The 15,656-nt window shown below is 41.4% G+C and overlaps 1 protein-coding gene across 1 annotated transcript in view; it reads right to left on the bottom strand.

Annotated features, from left to right (window-relative positions):
- DSG2 (desmoglein 2) overlaps positions 1–15,656 on the bottom strand; it is a 70,052-nt gene that overhangs the window by 46,418 nt on the left and 7,978 nt on the right. Inside the window, exon 3 of the mRNA XM_011933296.1 lies at positions 15,621–15,654. Within this exon, the coding sequence (XP_011788686.1) occupies positions 15,621–15,654 (34 nt within the window). The remainder of the gene's footprint in view (positions 1–15,620; positions 15,655–15,656) is intronic.

Genomic DNA, 15,656 nt, shown 5'->3' with positions numbered 1-15,656 from the left:
TGACACCACGGGCTAAGGTACTGATTGCAGTTCTCTGCTGTAAAGTTACTATTTTTCCCTGTCCCTATTCCATTCTTTGGGAGTGAGTCATTAAGTCTAACCCATCCTTAGGGCAGAGGGAAGCGGGGAAGAGATTCTGCCAGATAAGGTGCTTTAGTCTGAATTTCCTTATCTGTAACAGGAGAGTAATACATACCGTGGCAGACATTTTCAATTGTCTAGCTTACTGGCATTTTCTCTCATCTTCAGTGTTCATAAGACTCTATTTTGTACTCTCAGGTAGACCCTGCCTAGCTCATGGAGCTGAATGACTGGTATGACAAAGCAGGGTATGTATGCCTGTTTGATAGTGGCTGGTTTAGGCATAAATGTATAAGAGAATTTTGGCTAATGAGGTATCAGGAGACCCTACAAAAGATTCTCCTCACTGATTAAAAGAGAAGCGCATGCATAACCTCCCTATTTAAGTGCCTCTGGAGACTGCTGAGTGAGGAAGTGACATTTGGAATAGCTACAGCCATGCTGTGACCATGAGGGGAGAGCTAATGAAATGCTAGAGAAGCCCAACTGAAACCATAAAGGCTTTAAGTTACAGAATCCTTCAAATCTGGACCAACTCTCTCTCTAGACCTTTTCTTATGAGATATTCAATAGTCTTTTCTTTAACCTAGTTTTAGTTGGGTTTTGTTACTCGCATCTGATAGCCACCTAACTAGGACACACCCGTTTTGCAGGGCGGATGTGCAAATTAAAGAAATACATGAAATGTAACTATTGCAGTGACTGGCATTCAATAAATAGAATTTATGAGACATTTCCTCAATTCTAAGTCTTGCATGGTCCTCATCTTAACATTTCTGCAAGTTTGAATTCATTCATACTCTCAATTTTCTGAGCTTGTAGGATATGGTAAGTAACACAATATTCTTACCCTGTGGGTTGCTTACATACTGGGGAGACAGACAAAGACAGACCAGGTTTTGGTAAGAGCTATAAAACAATTAAAACAGGGCCAGGATAGTACAGAATGATTTGGAAGTGTGGAAAAACTCTCAGAAGGGGCTGCATCTGCACAGAGACCTGAATGGTATGAGGAAGCCAGTCAGGCAGAGCCCGGCAAAAGGAACACCCAGGCCATGCAGTGATGAATCACTGACGATGATGTCACAGGGATAATAGGCCAGTACCCAGTCAGGGAGAGGACTTCGGGTTTTATCCTGAGTGTGAGAGGAAGCCATTGGAAGCTTTTATGTTTGGAAACGACACAAATCAGTTTATGTTTGAAAAAGCTCACTGGTGCTACTGTACGGAGAACAGACCATAAAGGGGCAAGAACAAACGTATGGAGACCAGACTGTAGTCACCGCATCATTGCAGGAGCGGTGCAATAGATAACACTAGCTTAAACCCTGGGGGTTGCAGTAAAGATGAAAGAAAGTAGATACCTCTAGTGTTTATTTTGAAGGCAGAGGCAACAGAGACCTGTGAATGGAATGAATGAGGGCGAATAGTCAAGATGACCCTTAGAATTTTGACCCGGAACACCTGGGTGAGTGAAGGCACCATTTCCAGAGATGAGACAGAATGGGGAGAGGGATGGGGTAAGCTGAAGGTGGGGCAGGAGAGGGGGGGTGGTGTTGAGGCAGGGGAGAAATGGGAGGTAAGAGCTGTTTTTATGTGTTCTGTGTGAATGGCCTTTTGGATATAGGAGTTAGTAGCTCAGGAAAGAAGTCATGCCTGGAGATAAACATTTGGGAGTCATCAGTGGGTTTTAGTTATGGAACTGGGATGCATATTAGAGGTCTTGTCCATCTTTAATGTAATGTTTCTTTTCTTCTCTCAAAAGGCTGGTATTAAATTGCTGAGCATCTAGGGAGTCAGTGTAACACAGGCAAGGCTAATCTGCTGTGAATCTGGACAGTGGCTATCAGGGGGCTCATAGGGACTGAAGGGAGCACAGAGGCCTTCTGGGATGCTGGCAATCTGTTTCTTCTTCTGGTTACTGGTGACACGGTGTTTTCAGTTTGTGAAGATTCAGTGCACTCGTGATATGTGCACTTTTCTGTATGGATGTTACACAAAAACATAAAAAATTGATGTGCATCCTAAAGTCAAGGTTGTCTTGGAATCCAGGTAATAGGGTTCTGCTATCTGCATTTTTATAGCACCTATTGCAGTAGCATGTTTTTAATAAGGTGTGATGGACTGAAATATTTGCTTCATTCACTGTACAAAAAAGAAAAAAGAACCGCACTAACATTTTGTCAATTGTGGAACTGTTTGTTTATTTGACTAAGCAAACAGTTAAGATCTCAGCCACTGCTTTCTAAATAATTTGGATCTGGTTCCTGTATCTCACAGAACACATTCTTAATTTAGACCAATCGTTCTCCACTAGGGACAGTTTTGCCCTGCCCTGCTCCTCCTGCCACTGGGGATATTTGATAATTCTGGAGACACTTCTGGTTGTCAAACCAGGTTTAGGCTTGAGGTCGGGGAGATAAATGCCAGTGGCATCTAGTGGGTAGAAACCAGAGATGCTGTCAAACATCCTACAATGCACACGATAGCCCTTACAACTAAGTGTTATCTGACTCCAACTGGCAAAGTGCTGAGGTTAAGAAACCATGGCTGTGTTTCTCTGACTGGAAGCTACTGTAGTACCTAGGGTCAGGACAGTCATACAAGTTGCAGAGGACTGTGGAGATTCTGTACATCTCCAGTGGGTAGTATACTGCAAATAACATGAATGGAATAAGCAGAAACTTTCTGCCTTAGTCCTCCATTCCCACTCCCTGGCACTTTAAAAAAAAACCTGTCCACTCTGTAAGTTTGAGTCACTTCCTGTGGGGATGCTGTAAAGGGGTTTCAAGCATCGGAAGGGTGGCTGGACAAGATGGCCGATATGGTTTCCTCCAAACACTAAATGTGTGACTTTTTTTCTCACCAGGAACTTGGTGACAGAAAAATGTCACCTGTAACATGCCTTTAAGACTGATGAGGAAAAGTAAGCTGCTAGTTCCTGTATCCAAAGCAGTGTTTTCAGATGAACCAAAAAATTCTGCAAAAGCTTTTCTAATTTGCTAACTCTAAAAAAGTTACTTTAACTAGTTTTGGTGCTTTGAAAAACATGTAGAAAATTTCCTGCCATTGGATCCTGCACATCTTATAAAAACTGGACTTCCTGGTATCTGGCAAAAGATTTTTTTTTTTGCAGAGGCATGAGGGAATACCAAACAGCATCAATCAATGTAGTCATTGTTTTCAAGGTCAGCACTTTTAGAAAAGACTTTCTGTTCTGAAGTCACCTTGATGAGTTTAAACACGAAGAATCCAGGAGGACTCATGAGTCACTGGATGGCAGCTCCTTCTGGCTGACAGGTTCTCTATCAGAAGTCTTTCCTTTAAAGTAGAGAATCTTGAAGCGTTCAGTGGTTTTAAGGTGAGGTAATCCCTTAAACTTTAATAACTCAGACTAAGAGGTATCTTATTAAAAATGGATGTAGAGAAATACAAATTAGTTTAAAACATTATTTCAACTTTGAGTCCCTATAATGGCTTCTAATGTCCATTCAGTGAGAAATTACTAGAAGGTAAGCAGTGTGCTCAACGGACTATCTTTAGAACTCAAACACAGAGGACGTGGCACTTGCCAGTGGTTCTTTAAATTCATGCCCATCTCAGGCCCATCATCTAACATCTGTGTTATTTTCTTTCCTTATGTTACTCAACCTTCCAACCAGGTAGAATGTTTTATAACTCTTTTGTTTCTCCCTTTTATTGTACAGGAGGTCAAATCAAAAACTGCCCAGAAGATCCCTGGTTTATCCCCAATTCATTCTTAAAGAGTTTTCAACTTTGGCTGAAATAATCTGAAAGAAATAAAATGAGATAAAATCAAGGGAGTGGATGCCACTTGTTTATTTCCTCCGGTCACACATTCTGATTTTTCTATTTGTATTGGCAGAGCTGGTGGTCTGGTCTGCAGTAGTCTCTGTAGCCACAAAGAAGGCTCTGTAGCCTATAGTCATAGAAATGTACACATTCAGAAGAGTTCCAGTGACCCAGTGCAGTCACGGTGGACCAATGATTTTGGTGATCTGCTCTGATAAATCTGACGTGGGTCAGGTTTATGCTAGAATTCACCTACTGCACTTTTTTCTTCTTAATCTTATTTTGGGGATGGGAGGAAGAAAAGGCAGTTTTTATAAAATTTATTTTAAGGCTAACCAGCACAACTTATTTGAACGTTAGATAATAATAAATATTTTAAATCTGACAGTAATAAAGTATATGACTTATCAAAATCTTTCACCTGTTCTTGGGATGTTTGGGCTAATCTGAATGTAACAAATATGATTTTAGGTGAGTCATACTGAAGTCAGTTACAAAGAGGAAGACAGTTTCTTTGAAAACTTTTTATTAACTCATAGAATTTTAAAACATGCATTTAGCAATGCTTTGCTACACTTGACTTGTTCATGCATGCTGTGAATTCTTATTTCAGGTAAAGTTTGGTATATTCATGGACAGTTCCTATTTTTTCCCTTGGCATAGGGCTTTTTAATATTTAATCTTCTTTTCTACTCCATTTATTTTTATTTTCTAATTGGGATGTGAACAGTGGTTTTCAAGCTTGAGTAGCATTAGAATCACCTTGATAAAACACAGATTACTGAGCCCCGCCTTAGAGTGTCTGACTCAGTAGGTCTGGATGGGGTCCAAGAATTTGTATCTAACAAGTTTCCTGGAGATGCTGATGCTGCTTGGTCCCAAAGGTGGGACCACTCTTTTGGAAACCACTGTGTAAAATCACATGGCAGCACAGGAAAGGGAAGAGGAGAGCCCGGATAATTCATAAACTGGATAATGAGCCCCTAGTTACGGAGAGACGTGTGAAAAGATGTGTTCTAAATCAGGCAATTCAGGCTGGGCTCAGTGGCTCATGTCTGTAAGCTCGCACCTGTAATCCCAGCACTTTGGGAGGCAGAGGTGGGTGGATCACTTGTGATCAGGAGTTCAAGACCAACCTGGCCAACACAGTGAAACCCCGTCTCTACTGAAAATACAAAAATTAGCCAGGGGTGGTGGTGCATGCCTATAATCTCAGCTACTCAGGAGGCTGAGGCACAAGAATCACTTGAACCAGGAGGCAGAGGTTGCAGTGAGCCAAGATGGCGCCACTGCACTCCAGCCAGAGTGACAGAGTGAAACTCTGTCTCAAGAATAAATAAAATAAAATAAAATAAATCGGGCAGTTCAGTAACTGTGAATTCTCCTCATCACAAAAAGAGTTTTCATTTTACAAGTATTCATCAACTACAATTGAATTGCTTTAGGTAGTGTTTTCCCTGGTTTATACCTCTTCTTCTAGTTCAACTTTTACTGGTCCTAAGCATTTGTCACTTAAAAAATACTTTACCATTTTATGGTGTTGGGAAAACTGGCTAGCCACATGCAGAAAACTGAAACTGGACCCCTTCCTTACACCTCGTACAAAAATTAACTCAAGATGGATTAAAGACTTAAATGTAAGACCTAAGACCATAAAAACCCTAGAAGAAAACCTAGGCAACACCACTCAGGACATAGGCATGGGCAAGGACTAAGACTTCATGACTAAAACACCAAAAGCAATGGCAACAAAAGCCAAAATTGACAAACAGGATCTAACTAAACTAAAGAGCTTCTGGGCAGCAAAAGAAACTATCATTAGCATGAACAGGCAACCTACAGAATGGGAGAAAATTTTTGCAATCTATCCATCTGACAAAGGGCTAATATCCAGAATCTACAAGGAACTTAAACAAATTTATCAGAAAATGACACTCAACCCTATCAAAAAGTGGGCGAAGGATATGAACAGACACTTCTCAAAAGAAGACATTTATGCAGCCAAGAAACATGAAAAAAAGCTCACCATCACTGGTCATTAGAGAAATGCAAATCAAAACCACAATGAGATACCATCTCATGCCAGTTAGAATAGCAATCATTAAAAAGTTAGGAAACAACAGATGCTGGAGAGGATGTTGAGAAATAGGAAGGCTTTTACACTTGGTGTAAAAGTGGGAGTGTAAATTAGTTCAACCACTGTGGAAGACAGTGTGGTGATTCATCAAGGATCTAGAACCAGAAATACCATTTGACTCAGCCATCCCATTACTGGGCATATACCCAAAAGATTATAAATTATTCTACTATAAAGACACATGCACACGTATGTTTACTGTGGCACTATTCACAATAGCAAAAACTTGGAACCAACCCAAATGCCCATCAGTGATAGACTGGATAAAGAAAATGTGGCACATATACACCATGGAATACTATGCAGCCATAAAAAACGATGAGCTCATGTCCTTTGCAGGGACATGGATGAAGCTGGAAACCATCATTCTCAGCAAACTATCACAAGAACAGAAAACCAAACACCACATGTTCTCACTCATAAGTGGGAGTTGAACAATGAGAACACATGGACACAGGGAGGGGAACATTACACACTGGGGCCTGTTGGGGCTGGTGGGGAGGGGACAGATAGTGTTAGGAGAAATACCTAATACAGATGATGGGTTGATGGGTGCAGCAAACCACCATGGCATGTGTAAACCTATGTAACAAACCTGCACGTTCTGCACCTGTACCCCAGAACTTAAAGTATAATTTTAAAAAAAAGAAAAACAATACTTTTTCTTTTCATTGAAGTCATTGTTGGGTTGCTGAAACAAGCAAACCTAACTAAAATACAATTTCAATTCAAAATAGCATTTATTAAATGACTAGAAATGTAAAAAAAAAATACCGTTTCACTGGTAGGTGTTTTCTGTAATGGCCACAAATGCTTCTGGAATTAGGCAAAACATAAATAAATCTGTACAACAGACTTCACAAAATTTGATAAACAAAAAGTGTAGGCTGTTTCCACTTTTTTGCTGCAGTATATTCCTGACACTACACTGAAAAGTAAAATGAAGACAATGACTTCTTTTCACCGAGAAGTTTAAGAAAACCAAGAGCTTCAGACTGTCCTTTTTAACCATTAGATGGCACTGGCCTGTCAGCAAGGCAAACTGCAGGAACTACCAGAAATTAACCCACAGGAGACTCCAAGGTCCAAAGTGGGAAGCAAGCATTTCATTAGTCTCAAATAAGTGGATCAGCAAAATTGAAGAGAGTGAAAATCAAGGGCTTTAGAAAGTTGTATGTACAGTTTTGCAGGACTATCTCTCTGAAATGAGGTAAATCTTAATTTACATTTCTTCTCTTTTTCCTCTCTAGAATGATTCTAATTTGCAGTGAAATTAATTACCTAGTTCCAGAAGTTCAGACTTTATTGATGACTCACTGTAGCAAACTGCTGTAAGGGGAATTCTCGATGATGTCTCTGGATTGACAGGCATTTGGTGCCAGGTGAACCTGGGTTTGATTCAGTTTCACCCATTATTAACTTTCACTAAATCCAGTGACTGGCACACAGCAGATATTCAAAAAATGTCAAGTTCTTGTCCTTACACTCTTTTCTCCACTGTAAGCTCCAGGATTGCAGGGGGCAGTTCACATGCCCTTAGAAGGCTATTGGTCATATAGTGGATGCCCAATTTGTGACTGCTAAATGCATAAAAGTTAAACAAAAATTTACAACTTGGCCGGGTGCAGTGGCTCACACCTGTAATCCCAGCACTTTGGGAGGCCAAGGCAGGCCAGAGCACGAGGTCACGAGATGGAGACCATTCTGGCCAACATGGTGAAACTCTGTATCTACTAAAAATACAAAAATTAGATGGGCATGGTGGTGTGCACCTGTAGTCCCAGCTACTCGGGAGGCTGAGTCAGGAGGATCACTTGAACCCGGGAGGTGGAGGCTGCAGTGAGCCGAGACTGTGCCACTGCACTCTAGTCTGGTAAAAGAGAGAGACTCTGCCTAAAAAAAAAAAAAAAAAAAAAAAATTACTACTCAACTCACCTGGGCATTAAATAATTCTCTTAAACACATGAAATTCATATCATTATTCCAGCTTTTCTAAACATAGAAAGATACTTTAACTCAGGTTTTTAAAGAATACATCTGTGCCCAAGGCATTTAGCTAGTTTATAGATAAAAGATACAAATATCTTGCTCTGAAGAAGCTTCCAGTTTAATAGGAGGATCAAACTACTATGAGGTAGGAAACCTTAATTGTATAACTGACGGCTATAAAAATAGTTCTGGGGAACTCAGAAAAGGCAAGATTACTTCCTTGTGGGGAATTCAGGAGAGGTTTAGCAAGGAGACAGCAATGGTCTTGGCCTTGGAAATGGAAGATAATCTGTTTCTGTGAATATAGGAGGAAGGAAAATGCACAGATGAGAGGCTGCATGTGCCAGAATATGGAGATATTTGGACAAAAAATGAGAAGTAGTGTAGTTTGGCACCTAGAACTATACAATGGTGGCAAGTAGAAAATAAGGACAAAGGCCGGGCGTGGTTACTCACGCCTGTAATTCCAGCACTGTGGGAGGCCGAAGTGGGCAGATCACGAGGTCAGGAGACTGAGACCATCCCGGCTAACTGGGTGAAACCCTGCCTCTATTAATAACACAAAAAAATTAGCAGGGCGTGGTGGCAGGCGCCTGTAGTCCCAGCTACTTGGGAGGCTGAGGCAGGAGAATGGCATGAACCCGGGAGGCGGAGCTTGCAGGGAGCCGAGATCGTGCCACTTCTCTCCAGCCTGGGCGACAGAGCGAGATTCCATCTCAAAAAAAACAAAAACAAAAACAAAAAACAAAAAGAAAAGAAGGACAAAGGGTTGAGCTGAGGTTTTTCACTGATCTTATAAGGAGTGGAGAGTCATTGCCAGCTTCTCATTAGGGAGACTATGTCGCTAGTGATTCTGAAAGATTTTTCTGGCAGTACAGTGCAAGATAAAAGGCAGGAGACAGTTCAGAGATTAAAGTACTAAGTCAGGGAGATGGAATGAGGAACAGCATCTGGGGAATGGCAATGAGATAGACGGGGAGAAGTAGGAGCCTTTATGGGGACAAAAATCCTTGGCAATGCCCTGTGTGGGGATAATAGGGAAGGAGTCAGAAGGTGTCAAGGTTTTCAGTCTGAGTAGCTAGAAAGATGCAATTCCCAGAGCACAGACTATAGACATGTTAAGCTTAGGTCCTCGGGAAAGTATCTGAGTAGGGAGGAGAGATGCTAGGTAACAGAGCAGGGCAGTGTGGCTCAATGACGGCACGGATTGCCTGGCCGCTGGGGATGTTCTCAACATCCACACACACAGTGTCCTAAGGGCAGCATCCTCTTGGCTACTGCCATTCTCTCCCACCCCTACTTGATGTCTCCTAGTGATACATGTACTGTGTACCCCTGCACCTGCCCCATTGTGCTTGGCCAGAAAAAAAAGGGGTGAGAAGCACTGCAGGTTCCTGTAAGTGAAAGGAACCCCAGAATACTGAGGAAGCAAAGGAAGGTGATATCTGAACAAGAAATGATATGATTAATGGTGTTAAAAGGAGATGATGACTGAGCTAGTACCCTTGCCCAGTTTCTCAATAAGCACTTTTGGGGTCTAAGGAGACTGGATCATTAAAATGAGGCAGTGGGTATCAAACATTTAGTTTAATGTTTTTGTTTGCATTGTAGGGGGCTTGAAAGAGTGGTTAGATGGAGGTGTTTTAGAACAAGGGAAATCTAAACGGTCTCATCTCCTCTCATCTCCATTCAAAACACTCCCCAGTCAGCCAGTTGGCAACTTCTTGACTGATGAAAATAATCCACAATCAGGTGTGATTTCGAGGTGAGGCCTGGAAAAGGGCTTGGCACAGAGTAGGTGCTCAATATTTGTTGAGTGGACGAATGTATCATGGTGTAATCAACCCAAGAGATATCTGCCTTTCAAAAGAGGGTCCAGACAAGTAAAATAAATCCCTACTTAGAACCTCTTACTATTTGCCTATCACTGTTTCTCAGCGTGGGTGCTATAAGCATTTTGGATAGAAAAATTCTTCACATGTGCCCAATTCTTGAAGGTTCCACAGAATGTAGGAGTCTTAGTGTCCCTGGGCTTCGGGAACTAAATACCAGGGGCATCCTCAGGCACTGTGACAACCAAAATGCCTTCCCACCCCTTTGGCTCCCAAACCAATCTCCCTATGGCAGCCAGACTGCTTCTCCCTCCCAGGTACCCCATGGTCTCTGGGCTTTTCTTCCTGGCTTTGATCTCAGCTTACCAAGCCCTCGATGCCTCTTGCCTCTCTTTTTAACCAGGCAAAATTATACTTAATCACTCAAATCCTATAAAATCCTATCTCTTCTTTCTTGACCCTTTCCTGACCATCTCAACCAAGGCCCATCTTTTCATTTATTTAGTGATGTGAATACCTCCCTAAAAATACTTCCTTGGCAATTAGCTTTTTTGGGCTTCTGTTGGCTTGAAGGCCTATCTTCCTATACATTCTTCTGCCTCACTTTCTATGTTCAAGCAACAATGAACATTTAGGTTCCTCTGCAGAACCATTAACTGTTGTTTTCAGGCCTTTGTAGATGCTCTTCTCTCTACCTAGAATCTATTTCTCTTCTTATCATCTCATTAATTTACAATTATTCTCAGATACTAGCTGGGATACCCAGTGCTGAGATAGTTGCTCCCTCTGTAGGCTCCATGGTATTATGTTTCTCTATTATTACTCTTCTTACTCTATCGTTACCCATTTGGAAGTTAATCATTTACTTGCTGCATCATTCATTAGACTGTAAGCACCATGTGGGCAGAACATGTCTGTCTTTTTCATAGTTCCCCAGTGTTTAGCACATTGCTTAGCATCAAGCAGGGATTCACTAAATAGGGGTCATGTGTGTTTGGTTTCTTTTCTTATGGACATTTCTCATCTCACTATAGACCGTGGTATGAATTCTGTTGTTCCAGCTCCTTCACTCTAATCACCAAGCTTTGCATATGATAAAAACTTAATAAAAAACAAAACTGAGAAGATAGTTTTTCATCATATACAGACTATACGTTTATAAGCTGTTATCAGAGCTACTGAAATCTGTGGCAGAGTGAAAGGGGAAAAAAGCTGTGATTAAAAATTGCTCAAATAGATCTAAAAGTCCTTTATGCTTTCAATTAAAGTTCTTTCCTTCCTTTCTTCCTTCTTCCCTCCCTCCCTTCCTTTCTTCCCTCCTTCCTTCCTTCTTTTTTTTTTGACAGAGTCCCCCTCTGTCACCCAGGCTGGAGTACAGTGGCACAATCTCAGCTTACTGCAACCTTCGCCTCCCAGGTTCAAGTGATTCTCATGCCTCAGCCTCCTGAGTAACTGGGACTACAGGCATGCGTCATCACCCCCGGCTAATTTTTTGTATTTTTAGTCGAGGCGGGGTTTCACCATGCTGGCCAGGCTGGTCTCAAACTCTCTGACTTCAGGTGAACCGCCCACCTTGGCCTCCCAAAGTGCTGGGATTACAGGCGTGAGCCACCGTGCCCAGCCTAAAGTTTCTAATTTTAATTACAATTTGGCAGTTTTCAAAAATACCAGTCCGTATTCAATGTGTAATTTTTCCCATGTAAATTTTTCTATGTCATAAACTATTCTGCAAAATATAGACCAGTAATTCTCATGCTTACAACTGTCTGACAATTAGATCAATTGGGAAGTTTCTATAAATACATATTTATATTGTAGTGAGCCTGCCCCAGGGCTCACTACACCCACACACCACAGAATATTAGCCTTGGAAATTTTAATCTAGCTTATTGGGGATTTCTAATAATCAGAGAGAATGTAGACCAATGAATGCTCATGTCTTTTTGTAAAGTACTTGCCTTAAGTTACAATTAAAGAAAATTTTTGTTAAGAGCTGCCACTTTCCCATTACCTACTAACTTTTAGAAACAAAAACCAGTCAGAAATCCATGTTTCTAAAATCCTTGGATATGATAATTGATTATTCTTATGGCTTCAATCCACCATCTAATTTATACTTAAATGTATTATTTAATATGTGTTATTCAGTTGTATGTTAGAACACTAAGCATAACTCTGATATTATTGATAATTTATAGATAGTTGAATCTACTTGTTATGGATCAAATTATGACCTCTAAAAGATAATATATTGAAGTACTAACCACCAATACCTCAGAATGTGACCTTATTTGGAAATAGGGTCTCTGCAGATTTAACCAAGTTGAGGTCATTATTTTGGGGTATAATCCAGTACAACCGATGTTCTTATAAAATGGGGAAATCTGGAGAAGGACACAGACATGCACAGAGGGAAGACGATATAAAGAGACAAAAGAGAGAATGCCATGCGCAGATGGAGGATTGGAGTAATGAATGCACTTACAAGAGGAGGAATGACAAAGATTGCCAATAAACCAGCACACACTTGGAAGAGGAGAGGAAGGAAACTGGTTTCAGAGGGAGCTTGGCCCTGCCCACACCTTGATTTTGGATTTCTAGCCTCTGGAACTGTGAGATCATACATTTTTGTCATTTTAAGCCACCCAGTTTTTAGCACTTTGTTACAGCAGTCCTAGCAAACTAACACCCTACTAAATATGGCTGCTCACAGTGTGATCTGCTGCCATTGAATCCGTAAAATATAGTTTGACTTTAAAGCACAAGCTTCATTCGTCAAACCCAAACTTGAAGCAACCATCAGGAAATCTCTCACCCATGAGCCCTCCTTGGCAATTTGGCGAGGCCTCTGAACCCCTTCTCAGATTAATGATTTTAGATTTATAAAATAAAATACAGGGGATTATCAATGAACCTAATTATATTGAAATAGTTATCAGCATTTTAAAAATACCAATTTGTGATGCAGCAATATCATGTATTTTGTTATTAACGTATCAAGTAAAAGATCTAGTAGAAAGTCTATTAGTGATGTTGAGAATAAACGGTATTTTGAGATCACCATAAGAAGATATAAAGGTATTTGTGAATTCTATTGTGATAGTCACAGCTACTGCTCACACTACTACGGCAGTGTCTTCCCCACACTCATCATTTAAAGAAATACTAAATTTCAGTCAGAAGGCAGTTAAAATATATATGTAATTAATTCCTTGCCATCTCTAGGAACCCCTTGAATTCTATCTGTGAACCATTTGGGAGTCGATGGATTGCAGACAAAGAACGCTTGAAGAGGAAACATTCTCTAATTTTACTCAGAAAATTATTTCTTTTTCCCATTTTGATACAGCTGGCCTAAATGTGTGATAGCTATGTGGTGACACAGCTACCTTCTGGTGTGTCTCCCTGTACTGCTGAGGAAAGCAAAAGGCCACGTGTCATAGACTCCACTGCAGGCTTCGTTCTGAATGGGGTTTGGGTTCAATCAGTATTTACATGAGATTTGAAAGAAGGAAGTGAAACAGAGCTCTGTGCCTGCGGTTTTTCCTGGCAAGCAGATGTGGATATAAAGAGCTGGGTTCTTTGTAGTCATCTTACTATGGCTCTAGTTATTAGATCCGTGAACACCAAGAGGCAAGGTACAAGCATCCATGTTGGTATGCATCCTAGCAGATGTGGCATGCATGGGTCTGCAGGTGGTAGTGAAAGTAGCGCCCTGATCACAGCAGTTTCCAGACTGTGGGAGTGGCAGTGCAGTTCCTGGTCACAGGAGAGGCAGCAGCTCCCTAAGCAGTGTGGCACTGCTGTGTGGCTTTGAAGTCATTACCGACAGCTCAAATGGGAGTCTTCTCAATCCTTCCTACACTTAGGTAGTCAGTTTAGTACCCTGAAATAAACCTATTCTTACTTTAAATAGCTAGAGTAAATTCCGTTATCTGCAACTGAACTCTGACCTAACAGACTACAATTTATATTCCTTCCAGTAAAGGACCTGTTTCCTTGGCAACTACTTCTGTCAGATGAGTTGCTTTCCTTTTTTTTTTTTTTTTTTAACTAAAAAACTACAACTGCAAACACACTGAGGGTAAAATGCTGCATTGCCCACTATTGTCTGGACAAAAATAAACATATTCAAATTTATACTGCAGAAAGTTTTATAGAAAATACATAGAACAGTCCAAGAATTTTGCTCCTGTTCCATTGGCTATAGTCACTTTCTAAAGATGTTTATTACTGCCCAATAAGGTAAAAGTATCAAATTGCTGAAGTGAAAGATATGCCTAATTTGTTTAGCTGCTACTCTGTGAGTGTACAAATTGGCCTGATTGCTCTATTATTTGAAGATTAAAGGTCTTTTGTTTTCATATACTGAAAGAATACGTAACTCTCAAAGTGAGCTGGGTGTCATATTAGCTTGGAAATTCTTCTTAACCAAGGAAACATCGAGGTGAGAGGATTAGTTGTTTCGCCATCCCGGAGGCTAAAAACGAAGCCCCAAATCATGTTTTAGAAAAGTTTTGTCAACCAAATGAACTTTCACTGAAAGTTACCTCAAACACCTGGGCAAAACGAAATGGATAAATAGAACATGAAAATGAACTGTGTGCTAGGCCTGGCCGTCCTAATTATCATGCTCTTCCACCTGAGAGTTCATGGAAATCTCTAGACTGGATTTAGTCACGCCTTTTTCCGTTTTGAGACACACACACACGATTTTCTTCCATATCACACCAAAACTCTAGGATAGAAGGGCTCATGTTTTGGAAGTTAGAACTTTGAATACAGTGAATGTATTTGCGTTTTATTACATAAGAAAACAGTATGATTTTGCATCTAATCTCTGTAAACACATATTTGTGAACTGTCTGGAAGGTGAACTCACACCTAAATAACTGTCCACTTTATTAAAACCCATTTAGTAAACCCCTATCAGCGAGATACATACGCGCAACCACTTAAACAAACAGAAAACCAACAGTTTAAAATCCAATTTGAGCATAAGAACTCTAGATCCAGGGACTGAACGTCGTCTCCAGGTGGTGAGGGCTGGGGCCGCTACACTTCCATTTTCTGTAACTTTTTAAAGGAATAAGTCTTCAAACTATTACATATGTTTATTATCGTAAATACTGGAAAACTTTTGAAACACCGACTCCATGAACTTTAAGTTAAAACTATATGTGGGTGATCCACTTATAAGTTAAGCTTTGTAAATTACACCTTTTTTAAAAAAACAAACTACTTTTAGCCAACTTTTTGCACTCTAAGAATACAAGTATGTTCCTGGTTTCCCCAGTGCTGGCTTGTGTCGGCGGCTAGAGGAGCTGGGGAATCATAGCGAAATTCAAGGAACCTGGAAGAGGCGCGAGGTTGCTCCCTACTGCCCCCAGGTTTCTCATCCCGGAGACTCTAAACAAAGCCCCCGACCCCCAGCAACGGTGTTCCCCGCCCCAGGGCTCACTACACCCCCACACCACAGAAAAGGGCGCTGGGGCCTGGGTGACGCGGGAAGGAAAACACAACTTCGACAGGTCGCAACCTACTCTCCTGGCTCCAGCCAAGAGGTTTTTCCGAAGCCCCAGGTCGGATCTCGCCGCAGCCTGCCCGGCCCTTTCCCACCTCGGGCAGCAGGAGGGAGCGCCGGGCTGGCGGGCGGCCGGGCGGGTAACGCGCGCAAGGACGGCGGGCAAGTCTGGGCGCGAGCTCTAGACCTTGCCCACCGACGCCCTCCCCGGCGGTGGCTCCCCTGCCCCGCTCGCGGCACTTACCAGGAGAAGCAGCAGGGCGTACGCGCGTCCCGGGCT

Source organism: Colobus angolensis, unplaced genomic scaffold, assembly GCF_000951035.1.
Source record: "Colobus angolensis palliatus isolate OR3802 unplaced genomic scaffold, Cang.pa_1.0 Scaffold125, whole genome shotgun sequence".
In the NCBI taxonomy this organism is placed as follows: Eukaryota; Metazoa; Chordata; class Mammalia; order Primates; family Cercopithecidae; genus Colobus; species Colobus angolensis.
This window is presented reverse-complemented; position numbering and strand designations above follow the sequence as displayed.